The sequence below is a fragment of the Rhinopithecus roxellana genome, chromosome 2, assembly GCF_007565055.1.
Source record: "Rhinopithecus roxellana isolate Shanxi Qingling chromosome 2, ASM756505v1, whole genome shotgun sequence".
In the NCBI taxonomy this organism is placed as follows: Eukaryota; Metazoa; Chordata; class Mammalia; order Primates; family Cercopithecidae; genus Rhinopithecus; species Rhinopithecus roxellana.
The window spans coordinates 17,504,101-17,521,841 of record NC_044550.1 but is presented as its reverse complement, the minus strand read 5'-3'; the positions used below and the strand labels follow the sequence as shown (position 1 = coordinate 17,521,841).

The 17,741-nt window shown below is 34.8% G+C and overlaps 1 protein-coding gene across 2 annotated transcripts in view; it reads right to left on the bottom strand.

Moving 5' to 3' along the window:
* The window catches only part of TET2 (tet methylcytosine dioxygenase 2), a 134,376-nt gene that overhangs the window by 6,138 nt on the left and 110,497 nt on the right, over window positions 1–17,741 (bottom strand). For both annotated transcript variants that reach the window (XM_010371543.2, XM_030915410.1), the window contains 4 exons: window positions 14,625–14,775; window positions 12,261–12,350; window positions 4,261–4,398; window positions 1,039–1,393 (listed from right to left, as the gene is read on the bottom strand). In XM_010371543.2, coding sequence (XP_010369845.1) covers window positions 1,039–1,393; window positions 4,261–4,398; window positions 12,261–12,350; window positions 14,625–14,775 — 734 coding nt within the window. The remainder of the gene's footprint in view (window positions 1–1,038; window positions 1,394–4,260; window positions 4,399–12,260; window positions 12,351–14,624; window positions 14,776–17,741) is intronic.

Genomic DNA, 17,741 nt, shown 5'->3' with positions numbered 1-17,741 from the left:
GTTAATGGCCAGGCCAATACCATCTCCAAATTTTGGATTTTTTTTTCTTTTTACAAACTGCAGACATAAAGCAAGGGGCTATGGAAAGAAAATAACTTAGTATTCATGAATAATGTTCTATTGTTATTACTACAGCTGTAATCTATTTCGATGGGTAAAAGTTTTATAGGATATCTACATGTAGAACCCCTCCTAAACCACAGACTCAACATGTCTAACGAAAGGTTTTATTATCCTCTCTCTCTCAATCATATTTTCAAACTTCTTACTTCAATAAATAGTACTATTTTAGAACCCTAAAACAGTAGGCTAAGTTTAGGTTTAAAACTTTGGAGTCATCTTTAAATTTTTCTACTCTTTCATCCCAATGTTTTGTCACCAATATATTGATTTTCGTTTTCCTATTTTGAAGAGCTCATTTGCACCATTTTGCTAGATCTTTGCTACTAACTAACAAAATTCAAGGTCTTGTTACCTCAGTCCTGGTTTACTGTGTCTGTCTCCAGACTATTAGCTCCTCTACTAATTTGGCCTACTGCCAAATTACAATGAATTTCATCATATCACTTACCTGTTAAAAAATGTTGCTGTTTATTATAGAATAAAATCCAAACTTTTCCATGTTTTCCATGTTGATGGTGCAATATCTTATTACCATCTCTGAGAACAAAGCCTGGCCCTTGCTACTTTAGAGAAGACTCTGGCACAGAACTAAGACCATGACTGATGTTAACTTTCCAAAATTAACAATGTTCATTTTACAATGAGAGCACATGGACACATAGTAGGGGGGTGGGGACAACACACACTGGGGCCTGTTGGTAGGGATGCATCAGGAAGATGCTGGGCTTAATACCTAGGTAATGGGTTGATCTGTGCAGCAAATCACCATGGCACATGTTTATTTATATAACAAACCTGCACATCCTGCATGTGTACCCAAGAACTTACAAGTTGATGGGGGCAAAACCAAAATAATGTTCATTTTTAATATACCACACAACACATTTATCTACAAATGCTTTACATTCAATTTACCTGCCAACTGTTTAGCCTGGCTTGCATTTTCAGTTTGTTTTGCACGTGATGGGGCTGACTTTTCCTTTTCATTTTTATTTGAGCTGTTCTCCAGGGAGGAAAGCTTTTCAGCTGCAGCTTTCTTGGCTTCTAGTTTCCTTTGTCGGCAAGTCTTGACCGGCTCTGCTAACATCCTGACTTTTCGCCGAAAAGAACTCAATACCTGAATGGCACCACTCCGCTTTTTCTCCTCCTGAGCTTCCACACTCCCAAACTCATCCACATCAGAGACTTTGTATAAAGGCAGAACGTGAAGCTGTTCATCCTCAGGTTTTCCTCCAAATTCTCGATTGTCTTCTCTAGTGAGAGTGCATACCTGGTAAGGAAGTAAGACATGACAGCCTCAGCTACAGGTCCCAAAGAAAATGTGTGTGTGTGTGTATATCTTTCTCCTCTCAGTATCCAGATTTGTGTTGGTGGCCTAGTTGATCCAGATCAGTGACATGTATATTACCATAAAACCATTCTACCTGTTATTAATGAAAATAGTATCAAAATGGGACAGGGAGATAAGAGGAACTGACATTGCCCACCCACCCTTTCTCTGAGTCTATCAGGAACAGGTTACCTGTGGTGACCCTTGTTCTTCACATATGTTTCTGTCTATGGGAAGAAGCAACACTCCCCCAAAATGAAGAACTCTCTTGCTTTTCACACTTCAAAAATAGATGTGCTAGATGTGAAGCCTCTTCAAAAAGAGGTTAAAAGTTTTTTCTATGAAATGACTTCCTCTGTTTTTGGTAGTATCACATTTGCCTCAACTCATACTTCTGAACACAAATTTAATGTCTTTCCACATACCTGACACCTAACTCTTTATGTTTAAGAAATTTCCATAAGATAACGGAAGTAAAAATATAAAAAATGAAAAGGTAAAGATTTGGCTGATATAGGTAATATGCAACCTAATACTATTTTCACTATCATCCTCCTTTGTACTCTGTCAAACCTTTCTCTTCATTTCTTTTCTGAAATATGACCACATATAAGTGGGTACTCTGAAAAGGGTATGGGGTGGAGGGAGGAAAGCTAACTCTGTTGCTTTGATAATTAAATGGTACTTTTTTCTTTGGTTACCACAATTACATTAGCTTTGGTAAAAGATTATTTGTGGTTTTAAAACACTAGCTTTTTAGTATTTAGTGTTTTTGATCAATGGAAACAATGTGATCTAATGTGATCTAATATAAAATCAGAAGACATTCTTGAGAGAAATGTGATCATAATGGACTGACTTTAGAAATGTGATCATAATGGACTGACTTCAGAAATAACTTTAACATGAGATGGTATCAATGACTGTCACTTCCTGCCCAGAAAAGTCTTCAAAGTCATGTCTCTGAGCACCTTGTTACTTTTCCCATACATATTTAACACTATTCAGTTCTTATCTAGTGCTCCTTTCCATTTCACTTCACAGAACCCATGCTCTATCAGAGGCAAATTCTTCTTGATTCTAAACATCCTTCTCATCATCTTCCTCTCTGTCACCTTGCTGGAATGAAACATGGTTATATTAGGATGCACTATAGCTCCAGTTATCATTTACTACTTCTGCTTTTCAGAAACTAGCATAGCCTCCTAATAATGAGCAGGTGCTGAGTACATGATTAGTGATGATTTTAGATGTTGGGGTGGTTGGTAGACCTTGTGTTTGTTCTCCTGGATCAGAAGTTAGCAAACCAGAACCTATGGCTAATGTGCCTCACAGCTTGTGTTTGTATGGCCACTAAACTAAGAATGGTTTTCACATTTTCAAGGTTTTAAAAAAAAACAAAACCACCAAACAATGTGACAGAAATCCTATGTGGCCTGCAATGCCTAAAATATTTATTATCTTGCCCTTTATAGAGGAGAGTTCTCCAATCTCTGATCTAGACCATTAAATGAATACCTTCTCTGCTTCTCAACAAAAACTTCATACCAGCTTCTTCAAATTACTTCAGCTATCATCTAATACCTCCCTGAATGCTTTTCTGCCCTAGAATATGACTTTAATTCCTGATACCTATTTCCATATTCTCACTGGCCATCTTCCTCAACTATACCTACATCCATGTTGATGATTCATCAGGTTGACTGATTTATAGGTTTTTCAACGAACATTTTGTTCTTTATCTCTACAAATATGTTGGTGTATGTTCTCTATTATTATATATAAATTATATTTAATTATATAATTTATATATAATTTTAATATAAATATATATTTATATATAAATATATACTTAATTATATAATTTATATATAATTATATGATTTATATATAAACATGTATATAACTATATAAATATAAATATATAATTATATAATTTGAATATAAAAATCCATTTTACCCACTGTAATATGTAGTCAGGCTCTTTTGCACTGTGAATCTTTTACAGTAGGTTACCATAGTTACTGGGACAATGATGATGTGTTTCTCATTGATGCTTCTCTCTCCGTAAGGTGAATGGGTACCTTGGCTTGTTTATGGTGTTTTGTTTAACTGATTATAATCTACCAGGTAACTGGCACTGAATTTTGAGATTTTCCTGGCAGTTAACTAACTGGCATGCATAGTCACTGGTTTAGATTAACACCAAGGATTTCCATGATTCTCACATGCTTGTCAACACAATTGACAGGACATCAATGTGCCAACGTATCATGAGAGTGTTAGTTATGCCAAAGCAGGTCACTTTGCAACAGGAATACATTCAGGAAAATATTGTTGTCCAGTGAAACCTGCAGACAACATATTCTAACCAAAGGCTACTAAATTCCAGTGTTCTGCTCCTCGACATGAGATGCTGCTGATATGGTCTGACTTTGTCCCCACCTAAATCTCATCTTGATTTGTAGCTCCCAAAGTTCCCATGTTTTGGGAAGGACCTGGTGGGAAGTAATTGAATTATGGGGGTGGGTCTTACCCATGCTGTTCTCGTGAGAGTCAGTCTCACAAGATCTGATGATTTTATAAAGGGGAGTTCCCCTGCACATGTTCTCTTGCTTGCCGCCATGTAAGGCATGACTTTGCTCCTCATTTGCCTTCAGCTATGATTGTGAGGCCTCCACAGCCATGTGGAACTGTGAGTCAATTAAATCTCTTTACTTTATAAATTACCCAGTCTCGTGCATGTGTTTATTAGCAGTGTGAGAACAGACTCATACAGCTGCTAAGCTGTCCTCAGCCCCACTTACCAATGTGCTGCCATTCTGCATGTTGTGCAAGTCTCTATGGGCATGAGCACAGAAATCCAAACATGCAGTGACCCCTGAGAATGGACGGCCTTCCTTCAGACCCAGACGGCACTCTGGTGCTCTGTGTTCATATTCAATCTGAAAAATAAAAGTGTGAGTGAATGGGAAAGTAGTTAGTTTTACCCTTAGACCAAAAACTCACTAGTATTTAGACCATTTAGAACTTTAAAAAATGTTTTGAACTTTATATCCAGAAACAAAATGGAATGACACAAAACAGAGCAAATATCTTGACATGGTAAAGTTTTTATTTTACAGTGTTATTGAGGCCATAATTGACATACACTAAATAGAATATATTTAAAGTGTGCTATTTGAGTTTTTATATTTGTCACAACCAAAATAAAGTACATATTCATCACTCTTAAAAATTTTATCATGCCCCTGTGCAATTCATGCTTCCTGCTTTGTTCCCAGACAACTACTAATCTATCACTACAGTTTTCATTTTCTAGAATTTCATATAAATGGATTTTTTTGGAGTTAATTTTTACAAATGGTGTGAAATTAAGGGTCAAGATGATCATTTTTCCTTTATGGCTTTCCAACTGTTCAGATACCACTAGATAAAATGGTTTTCCCTTCCCAACTGAATCATCTTTGTTAAAAATCAATTGACCATATATGTTGGGTCTACTTAAGGATTCTCAATTGATCCACTTGTGTATGATGGTGTGTATGTAGGTATGTCAATATCAAACTTTTTAAAAATTTTTATTTATTTATTTATTGAGACAGAGTCTCACTCTGTCACCCAGGCTGGAGTGCAGTGGCATGATCTGGGCTCACTGCAACCTCCGCCTCCAGGATTCAAGCAATTCTCAGGCCTCAACCTCCCAAGCAGCTGGTACTATAAGCACACACCACCATGCCCTACTAATTTTTTGTATTTTTACTAGAGATGGGATTTTGCCATTTTGGCCAGGCTGGTCTCAAACTCCTGGCCTCAAGTGATCCAACCGCCTCAGCCTTCGAAAGTGCTGGAATTACAGGTGTGAGCCACTGCACCGGAGCAATATCAAACTGTCTTGACAGACAGTGGCAAGTATAGATTTCAGTAAATCTGAAAACCATGCAATATATAGTCTCAAATTCTGCTCTTCTTTTAAAATATTGTTTGACTCTTCCAAGTCCTTTGCATTTCCAAGTATATATATTTTAGAGCCATCTTGTCCAATTCTTTCAAAAAACCTGCTGAGGTTTTGAAACATGTATTGAACATATTGATTAGTTTGGAGTAGAACTGACATCTTAAGTCTTTTGATCCATGAACACAGTGTATCTCTCCAGTTACTGAAGTTTTCCATAATTTATCTCAGCAATGTTTTAGTTTCCAGTTTATTATCTTATACATTTTTGTCAAATTTATGTCTAAGAATTTTATAGTTTTGATGCTATTTTAATCGTTTATTTTGATTTGTTTTATTTATTGCTAGTATATAAAAATACATTTGAATTTTGTATTTTACAACTTTGCTAAATTCATATATTAATTTCATTTTCTGGTAGTTTTTTGAGACTTCTTCTGTAGACAAACATGTCATCTGCAAAAAGTACAGTTTTATTTTTTCCTACACAATCTTGATTGCTTTTTTACTTGCTTTATTGTACTTTCTAAAATTTACAGTTTGATGTTGAATAGAAGTGGTTGGTTAAAAATGGACATTGTTGTCTTGTTCTTTACCTTAGGGGTAAAGTATTAGTCTTTCACCACTAAGTATAATGTTAGCTTTTGGCTTTTCATTTATGTATTAAATAGGTTGAGAAAGTTTCCTTTTATGAATGTTGAATATTATCAAGTGATTTCTCTGCACCTACTGCAATAATCGTATTTTTCCTGTTATGTCTTTTTAACATCATTTTTTGTGTTAAAAGTATCTTTTTAATTTATTTGTATCTTTATATTTAAAGTGGTTTTCTTGGTTTTTGTTTTTTCAGTATCACAAGATCTGCCTTATAAGTGGGGGTGTTAAAACCATTTGCATTTAATGTGGTTGTTGATATAGTTGGGTTTATATAAACCATCTTGCTATTTATTTTTATATTTATCTTTTTTTGGTCCTATATATGTTTAAAAACGTTTTTGGATTGATTTCATTTTTCTGTGTTAACTGGTTGATTACCTATATACTTTTTTTTTTTTTTTTCTTAGTGGTTTAAGGTATACAGAGTACTCTAACTTCTCACAGTTTACAGCCAAGTAATATACTCGGTCCATATATAGTATAAGTACTTTACAATAATATACTTTCAATTCCTCAGCCTCTGTGCTACGTCTACATGTTATAAACCTCATAATACATTAATATATTTTTAAGATAGCAAGTTACCATTTTTTTAAAAGTCTTTTAACCATGTTTACTATTTTTGATACTTTTCATTTCATTATGTTGATCTAGATTTCTATGTGGTATCATGTTCTTTCTTCCTGAAGGATTTTGTTTAACACTTTTAAAGTGCTAGTTTGCTGGTGGTGAATTCTTTCAGCTTTTATATGTCTGAAAAAATATTCTTTATTTTGCTGTCTTTTTTGAGAGTTGTTTTCATTGGTTATATATTTCTGGGTTGATAGTCTTTTTTCTTTTAGTATGTTAAAGGTGTTTCTCCTACATCTTCTCTCTTGCCTTTTTCTGAATGAAGTCTCCTGTCTTATTTTTTCCCACCAAGTATAACATGTCCTTTTTTCTCCATTTGCCTTTCTGATTTTCTCTTTATCACAGATTGTAAGCAAGTTGATTATCAATTTTTGATAGTCTTTTTTTATGTCTTTGTTTTTAAATCTGGGGTTTGCTGAGCTGCTGAGATCCATGGGTTCACAGTTTTGAACAAATTTGAAAAAAATTTGGCCGTTGTTTCTTTAAATATTTTTCTGTCTCCCACCTCCTTCTGGTACCCCAATTACACACATATTAGTGTAACAATATTGGCTAATAGGTCTTTTACATATTCATTTTTTCAGTTTTGTTTTTATAGCAAAATATTTCTATTACTATGTCTTCAAGTTCCTTAATATGTTAATTCCACCTAGTGTATTTTTAATCTAGATATATATTTTTCACTTCTAGAAGGTCATTGTAGGGTATTTTAATATCTTCCAATCTTGCCTTATCAATCTCATGCTTTCCTCTAGCATTTTAGCATATGAAATATGATAGCCATTTTAATGAACTTATCTATATATTGTATCACATATGTCAGTTCTGGGACTATTTTTATTGATTGATTTCTCTCTGCTCCCCAGTAAAGGTTATATTTTCTTTTTTCTTTGTATGTCTTGTATTTTTTGATGTAATACTACACTATAAATTTTACCTTGTTGATAGATTTTTTTTTAATTTTTGTACTGGAATGCAGTTAAATTATTTACCATCAGTTTGGTCCTTCTATGTTTTGATTTTAAGCATTTTTAGATGAGGTCAGAACAGTCAAATTTACTTCTACTACCAAGGCAATACAATTATGAATAGTATTATGAAGTCTTCTCTGGCTGGCTGGTTTGATCAAGAACTATTCTAGGTCCTGTGTGAGATCAAGGGATTATTCTGCCTGCTTCCTCTGATGGTTCTTTCCCTACCTAGCCTTGGAAGTTTTTTCACATGCATGTGCTGTTCAATACTCAGCTGAAAACTGGATTAGAACCCTCAGCAGGTCTCTGGAACTCTTCTCAATAACACTCTCTCCTCTCTGGTATTCTGAATTGTGAACTCTCGTCACCTTGGCCTCTCCAAATTTTGAACTTTGTCTCCTTAATACAGAGATAATGCTGGGGTGTGTTTGGGTTCCTACTGCCTACTCTGAAGCCTAATACTCTCTTCAGGAAGTAAACTGGGGTAATTATAGGTTCACCTTTTTACTTCCTTTCTCTCTGGTGCCACTGGTCTCTTAAACTTCTTATTCTAAAAACCATTGTTTCATATATTTTGTCATTTTTTTCTTAAATGTGTAAAGGCATATCTAGTCTCTGTTACTCCATCATGGCTAGAAGATGAGCTTGCATTATGATAAAAGTTTGTGGTGGCTTCATATTATTTACTGTTGGATTCATATATGTATTTGTACATATATGTATTTGTCTATTTAACCTCATAAAACTTTGGCCAAAGGAAAGTGAAGGTACCAATTACTCTTTAACATAGATGTGTGGTTTGTGGCTGTTCAGTTCATGCTGTGGTCTGGTTAGCTTTATTCTGTTCCTTGAACAAAAACAGATATACAATCAGCTGGAAATTAGACTTATGCCATCTCCTAAAAAATACCATGCAGGGTTTTGTGAATGAATTACTGGAAATCCATCTAAATGTTTGGAAGACAACTCTAAATGCATGTCTTTCTCATGGTCTAAGGTTGTGCTGTTGAGTATGGTAACCATTATCCACATGTGGCTGTTTTTGTTAATTTTTAAATTAATTTAAACTCAATTATACTAGTCATATATCAACTGTTAAATAATAATCATATGTGGCTACTGCCTATTATACTGAACAGCATAAATACAGAATATTTCCATCTTCATAGAAAGCTCTCTTAGAAGCATTTGTCTAAAATGTCATCTTCATGTATGATGAATAGCACATGATTTTGAGATTCAAACCTGCTATTTCAAATCTACTGTTAAATTGTAAGACAGGTATAGAAAAGACAGAGCCAAATATATGTCTACTGGATAGACATGAAGAAAGGACATTTAAGTGGAGAAAACTGGAGGTCTAATTCCATGGGACTGACAGAAGAGATGCTGTGGAGAGTCAACTAAGCTTTAGCAATAAGACTTTATGAAATCAAGGAATAAAGCAAGGAAGAATATTCAGATGTGAGAAATAGAGATAATACATTCAGCTGGGGAAAGGAGGTAAAGATCAAATAGTAGGTTTTATGACAGCATCTATAACATCAAATGGTCTTCCCATGTACTGTGTGGAAACATCACATGGCTATCATTTTGATCTCTAAAGCATATGAACATACATGGATGAACATTACCAATAGTACCTACCATGCAATATCAAAATATTTTATCCATTCAGAAGCACCTCATCCATTTACAACTATTAATTGACTTAATTTATCTACATATTACATCAACACATTATTTCATATATAAATATTAAAACACGTATTGGGAATTACATCTACTCATCTTGTTATAACTTGAAAATTTTTGATGGCTTCATATTTTGGGTACTTAAGTTTCAGGAAATGTATAAAATAGTTTCATGTATGAGACAGTCCATAATAAGAATCAAGGGAGCAAAAAGAACATCAATGGTTTGTTATTCTGCCTCTTTCCTCAAGTAAAGGCATTTGATTAATAGCACCTATTAAAAATTAATTTAATAGAAAATGGCCCAACTTTAAATCTAGCAACATAGACTCATTCACTTCCTTATTTTTATAGCTTGATTTATTTCAGAAGTTCTTGCTGAGAATTAAACTTTTACAACAGTATCAAAGCACTCCTTATACTTTGTGATACTAGCTAAACAAAATAACAGTGTTAATCCAACTATTAAGTGTTTAAAATACTTTTCATAGATATTCATACACATTTCTAAAAACGTAATTTATGACATAAAATAACTTACAATTAGACCATCGTTTAATTTGCCTCTATTGTTTCAACCAACAACAACAACAAAAGGTTTGTTGAGGACTGTTAAAAGTCCACAGTGGAAAAGAGGAGTAGCTAAATCATTTTAGGAATGATTAGTCCCTTGCCCATGTCTGCTGTGTAAACTAATCTAATCCCACAAGAGTCTTTAATGTTATCAAGTAAATGACAGAGCACACATCCCAGAGCCCCATACCTATTGCTCCTGTATACTCTGCTCTGGGTATCTTCTCATCACCTCCAGCTTTCCTCCATCCATCCATCTCCCTCTTTCACTTTTCCTACTCCATTTCTTCTACTCCCTCCCCCAGTGCTTACTTCATTAGCTTCTCTTCCTCCACTCATGCCTAAAACGATTGATGGCTCCAGAATCCCATCATCAGCCCTTTCTCCTCTTTATAATCTCTACTTTGAAAACCTCCTTTCATTCCTATGTATTCAACTTTAAGTCTTGCCAGCATTCTTCCAACTCTCAAATCTACAGTGCTAGCCTGAATTTTTCTCTGATTCTCCATCTAATTAACTTAGAAGCATGTCAAGCCTAGCATGTACAATATTTTTATATCTTCTCCCCATCCCAGAACTTACTATTTCTTACCGATTTCTGATACTAGTTAATAGAACTACCTGTCCAAACTGGAAATTTGTTGGATCTCCAAATTCTCTTCTCATCCACACATCTAATTCGTCACCAAGTTCTCTAAGCTCCACCTTAGTTCATGTACATACTTAATTACTTTTTGCTATAACTCCTGCCATTTATTTGGGTCCTTAAAATCTCTTACCCAATGATTGCAATAGCTTTCTTCTCTCTCTAATCTTACATAGATTTAAGTTATATTTCCCTTACTTGGCTTTTAAGTAAATTTTTCAAAATATAAATTACATCACTTTACCCCTCCATTCCCAACACGCACTTGAAACAGCCCAATGGTTACCTACAGAATAAAGTTCAAAGATCTTTATTTAGCATCTAAGGCCACTTGTGACATTACATCTAGTCTACTTTTAGGTTTTTTTTTTTTTTTAATTTTTTTAGAAATGTGCACAAAGTTCTATTCCAGCTGGAATTGTGTAATTCTAAAACTGCTATTTTATATGTCTCTGTCTCCACTAAAGAAGGAATTCTTTTGGTTTTTGTTTTTTTTTTTTTAGAATCTGGGTCTTCTTTGTCACCCAGGATGGAGCACAGTGATGCAATCATGGCTCACTGCAGCCTCAGACTCCTGGTCTCCTGGGTAGCTGGGATTACAGGTGTAAGCCACTGCACCCAGTTAAAGATGGAATTCTATTTTTTTGAGATGGAGTTTCGCTCTTATTGCCCAGGCTGGAGTGCAATGGTGCGATTTCGGCTCACTGCAATCTCTGCCTCCCAGGTTCAAGCTATTCTCCTGCCTCAGCCTCCCGAGTAGCTGGGATTACAGGTGCCTGCCACCATGTCCAGCTAATTTTGTATTTCTAGTAGAGACAGGGTTTCTCCATGTTAGTCAGGCTGGTCTAGAACTCCTGACCTCAGGTGATCCACCTGCCTCCGCCTCCCAGAAGTGTTGGGATTAAAGGTGTGAGCCACCATGCCCGGCAAAGACAGAATTCTTAAAGACAGACAGAGATGGCACTGCTCATCTTTATGTTCCCAGTGACTAAACACAATGTTTGGTTTGTAACAGACTTTCACTTAATGCTTTTGTTGTTGGTGTTACTGAAACAGTGAAGATTTTAGTTTTTTGCCTTCATCATGGGCAATTTCTGACCAAATCATCTACCTGTCTTAACTAGCTATAGCTTAGAATACACATATAAAATAGAAAAAAAATATTTTTGCTTGGTATATGAAGTCAAGGTCAAACAAAAAAGGAAGATCTGGCAAAATCTGACACATCTGGACACAAGTATATGTACTTATAATGTTAGTATATGCATAGCTTTACATGAGCATTTGTAAGTCTATAAATTCTTATGAATACTCATTTATACTTATAGACATGCAGTAAAAATAGGTGGTTAGAACCTATAGCTTGGGCCACATAATTTTGATGTAATCTCCACCATCTGTTTACAGAAACAAAATTATTCATATGAGAACAAGATTAGATAGAACAGCCTGTGACTCTTAAAAGCTCATGTCTTAACAGCTAAAAGACAAAAGAAATGTACTTTTGTATGGTATAATTTTCATATACTCGAAACTGAACACTACAGTGGTTTCAACAATTAAGAGGAAAAGTTAGAATAATATTTAAAAATCATTCTTTCAAAACTATTTTTGGACATACGTAGGTCATTAGTAACAAGTAAATTGTTACAATCACTGCCAATGATTATTTAAACTTACCTGATTATTATATGCATCAGGTGCGAGTTTCTTATATGTTGGTGCCATAAGAGTGGACAGGTTTTGCAAATGAGACTCCAGTTTCTCTTCCTGTATAAAGTGAATAATTCTACATATTAAATTCTAAGTCCATTTTCTCTATATGTAAAAGAGGCTATCAGTTAGATTATTCCCCTTACATTTTGAATCCAAAACACAATATACAGTGCCTTTATTACTAAATAAAGCATCTTTAAAACATGACTATCATTTAATTTTATATGTGCTAGTAAATATCTAGCTATTTGTTTTTTTCATAAGATTGATTTTCTACTTGCATGTGGATATTTTTCATTTTATAAATACAAGCCTGTGCTAGGAGTAGGGTTACGGGAATGAAGCCGTATGGTCTTAAAGAGGTCACATGTTTTAGCTACCAAGGAAGATGAATTATTAAAAGAACTTATTTAGCTTAATTTTTCTCTTTCTACTCTTTACATTTTATGTTTATAAAGATAGTATTTAAAAAATTTGGAAGGCCGGGCGCGGTGGCTCAAGCCTGTAATCCCAGCACTTTGGGAGGCCGAGATGGGTGGATCATGAGGTCAGGAGATGGAGACCATCTTGGCTAACACGGTGAAACCCCGTCTCTACTAAAAAATACAAAAAACTAGCCGGGCATGGTGGCGGGCGCCTGTAGTCCCAGCTACTAGGGAGGCTGAGGCAGGAGAATGGCGTGAACCCGGGAGGCGGAACTTGCAGTGAGCTGAGATCCGGCCACTGCACTCCAGCCTGGGCGACAGAGCAAGACTTCGTCTCAAAAAAAAAAAAAAAAAAAAAAAAAAAATTTGAAATGATCTCTCCATAGAGCAACTAAAATTTACTGGATACTTCAAATATGGATAAAATGCTTCAGAACTAGAATGCAGGATACATGAAAAACTGCAAAATTTACTCGAAAGGGGAAATGCTCAGTTACACTCCCACTTGCCCTGCTCATGAACAGATTTTCCAAGTAATATGCTGTTAAAGAATGGTAGGTGGTCATGTTTAGCTGCTCCATTTATACTTAACGTCTTCATTTCAGATTGATATTTCTCTAAAAAAAAAAAAGTTGGGAGACATAACCACCTAGCAGATATGTAAATTTTAGAAGGTGAGGAGGTTTCTGAACAGGGCTCTCCCACCTAACAGAGGCAGTAAGTTACTTGGGATCCTCTGGATTTGGTTTACATGAAACCTCGTGAAAGTGATAAACATTTATTAATTGATAAAATAGTGGCAAAAAAAAGGTTATCTGTAGAAAATTAACATGGCGGCATGCAAAATCAGTACTTTTCATTGTTATTAATATTCATGTTCTTGTCTTATGAAATGATGTCTCACACATTTAAGTAATGTTTAATTACTGAAAACATCCTTTAAAAAAACTTTGTGATTTCAGGAATTTTTGCACTTGCTTTATTAATTGTGACTATAATAGTAAATGAAAGCTTAATAAAGTTAACAAATTCTTCATTTAAAGGGACTCATCAACGTTATATCTATAGTATGGAAATACTTGAATTGTATTCAAAATTCAAAACATGATTGTAAGTGTATAGAATGACTGAAAATGTGGTCATGTCTAAATGCTAAGTATATTGAGGTTTTCTAATCATTCAATTAGTACAGAGACAGTCCCTGACCTATAATGGCTTTTTTTTTTTTTTTTTTTTTACTTTAGGGTGGGTTTATTGGGGTATTAAATGGATTTTCAATTTACAATGGATTTATGGGGATGTAGTCTCCTCATAAGTCAAGAAGTATCTATACTCTAGACTACATGCCCACCCAAAAGTTGTTAAATTTATCAATTTGCAAATTATATTTTAAGAAATAGGTATTCTAGAGACAAGACAAAAACCAATGACTTTGGTGAGAAATCAATGTCCATTTATTTCCATTAGAGTTACATTAAAATCTAAATATGTTTTAGTTACTTAAATGCATTCATTACAGTGACTTTAAATTATTTGAATCTCGTGGCATATAAATGTGACTAAAAATGGTCTTTTCTGAATGTAGTACTTATGTAACTTCCATAATTCAAAGTCAAAATATGAAAAAAACCACCAATTCTCATTTAGTTTTAACAATGAAGTGACACCCCTTTAAAACTTTGGAGTTAACATAAAAGACCAACGAGGAAGTTTTTGTTGCTCAAATTTTATTATTTTGGCATAATATGATTATTATGCCAACTTAAAAAATAGTGTGTATCTACAGTTTGGGAAAAACTTTGATAATAAGAGCTTACCAAGATATGTCATATTGTTCACTCCATCTATGCTAATGAATTCTCCATGAAAAATAAAGTGATTATACATCAGGAAGTAAACAAACCTCTTTTGGGTCATCCCCAAGCAGCTTAAACTTCCTTGGGATCTTGCTTCTGGCAAACTTACATCCATTGTAGTACATGCTCCATGAACAACCAAAAGAGAAGGAGGCACCACAGGTTTCTGGATCCAGCCCCTGACAGGCGCAGGTTCTCCTGAGAAATCAAAAGACCAAATTCATTGCTATGGATAGCATTATACAGGCCGTGCAGCTGATATTCTGGGTGTCTATATGCAAAATGAGTTTGAAAAGAAGCCTAATCTAACTCTGTATTAAGCCGTGGCATAACCACACACAGAACTATTCCAATTGACTTTAAAACAATTTTATTGCAATATAATACACATACAGAAAAGTACACATAATTTTACAGTTTACAAATGCAACATACCCAGGTAAGTAGAACCCACACTAAGAAACAAAATATTTACTATCCCCTGGAATATCCCCTCATTTTGCCTCTCAGTCACTGTCTGTCTTCCTAACAGTAACTTCTCTAAGAATATAGTAGTTCTGCTTATTCTTATGTTAATATTGTTTTCTTTTTTATAGATGGGGTCTTGCTACGTTGCACTGGTTGAACCTGAAATTCTAGGCTCAAGTGATCTTCCCGCCTCAGCCTCCCAAATAGCTGGGACTATAGGTGTGCGCCACTATCGATGGCTTGTTTTGCCTACTTTTATACTTGATATATACATAGGTGTATGGAATTATATAATATATTTGTGTCTGTCTTTCTCCATTATGTTTGGGATATCCATCCAAATCACTGCATGTAGTTGAACTTTATTCATTTTCATTGAGTACCATATTCCATCTTATAAAAATGTGACAAGTTATTCTACCATTGATGGGCATTTGAGTGCTTCCTAGTTTTTGGCTAAAATACAGTATTACAGCTGTATAGCTCTAGTTTGATAGATCCTAATGACAACAAACATAAGTAAGCAAAGAAAAAGAAAGATAAAACAACTTACAAAGAAAATATTCAGGTAGCACTGTAAATTATTTTTAAATTACTGTATGTATATTGTGACAGAAATAATTGGTAATATCAAAAACCAAGAATTTCAGTGTACAAGAGAAGCAAAACAAAAGATAATAATACTCTGTCATCTTAACTATGAACAGGAAAAAACAGTATGAATTAATGATTTGAGTTAATCTCAGATTTTCTTTCTAAAAAATAACTACTTCATGTATTTGCCCATTAAAAAAGCCTAAATGTAATGACATCTCTGTAGCAGGGAGCACATCTAGACACTGATTGTGATCTCTAAATACAATTTCCCATCAAAATCTCTGAAATTTGACAAGTAAAGATTCTTGCCATGCATTTATTCTGTCATTCTTACCAACTACTATTAAGTGGTAACTAAAGAGTTGATGAAGAAAAGTCCTGTAAAGTATTCCAGCTAATAAATGCAAAAGGAATATTACAATTAGAAATGATCCCTTTATATATGTCAGCAATAATGGCAGAATAAGGATATCTGAAAATTTTCTCCTCCATACAAGCAATAAAAGTACTGATAAATACTGTCAGAATCAGCTTTTTCAGATCTGGAAATTAGCAAAAAGTTTGCAGCAATATAGGGGGAATTTATTCAAGGAGACAGGATTTCAGTGAGAACAGTGAGCTCTGTGGTATTTTAACTTTCCCCACAGCTCTATGGTAGCCTTCAAATCAAAACAGCCCACATTTATTATGAAAAGCAGCAGCCCCTGGTTTTCATCTCTGTTATACATGATATAAATGATGAATTGATGGGTGCTGACGAGTTGATGGGTGCAGCACACCAACATGGCACAAATATACATATGTAACCTGCACATTATGCACATGTACCCTAGAACTTAAAGTATAATAAAAAAAATGAAAAAAAATAATAAAAAATAAAAAAAATAAAAAATAAAAAAAAAAAAAGAAAAGCAGCAGACATGCTGCCACTAGAGGAGGCCAGATTGGCTGGATATACTCTAAAGTCCCATTCACAGAGACCTCACGTTACTTGACCTGTTTAGTAGTTTCCTGGAAGATCCCTCTAGTAAGGTTATCTTTACTTTATCTAACTTGGAGTTCATCTAGTGTGAACCACCTTTTCCACAGAGGCATTTATCAAATAATCATAGGCAACTGTTGAATACTGTCACTGAGGTGTAGCTAACAACTGGAGCAAAAAAAAGATAACTAAAAAAACTTAAAAGTAAAACCTGGGAAATGAGATGATCCATAGGAAGCTTTGAAAATATATTCGTGGGAAAAATGTAGGGTTCACAAAAGACCTGAGAAAGCCCTAAACTCTCACCACAGTCTAACCTTGAGTGAGACCGCCCAAGCAGGGAATAAAGGCTAATGCAGAGCTGTAAATAGCCTGGCTGAGTGTTGAATGCATGCCCCAACACACATACAGACCCCTTTGTCAAAGACTGACTTATTGGTCTCGGACACCTAAGGAATTCTGTCTAATCCTGAGCTGACCTCTAAGCTAACCAAGTAAAGACTTCGATGGCTATCTATGAGAGAAACAATACAAACTTGATAGGAGTAGTGAAAAAGAAATAAACCACCACCACCAGAAACAATAACATATTCTGGGCAGGGGGTAGAATCTGATGTTCAGATTTACCAGATTACATTATTTTATTTATTTTTATTTTTGTAGAGACAGGGTCTCACTATGCTGCACAGGCTAGTCTCGAACTCCTGGGCTTAAGCAATCCTCCTGCTTTGGCCTCTCAAAGTGCTGGGATTACAGGCACGAGCCACTGCTCTCAGCCATTACATTAGTTTAAAATGTCTAAACAATTAACAGAAACAGAAACAAAGTATGGCCCACATAAAGTAGTCAATAGAGGCTATCCCTGAAAAAGTCCAGATGTTAGGCCACTGGACAGACTTTAAGTCAGCTATTTCACGTATTTCCCAAATAATGAAAGAAAACTGTATTTAAATAACTAAAGTAAGAATACAGAATTTTACTAAATACATGAGATAAACTCAAGAAAATGATATTATTAAATAGAATTCTAAAGCTGAGAGTGTAATAACTGCAATAGAAAATTAGAGGGGTTCAATAGCAGAGTTGAAAAGGAGGGAAGGGGAAAAAGGGACTTGAA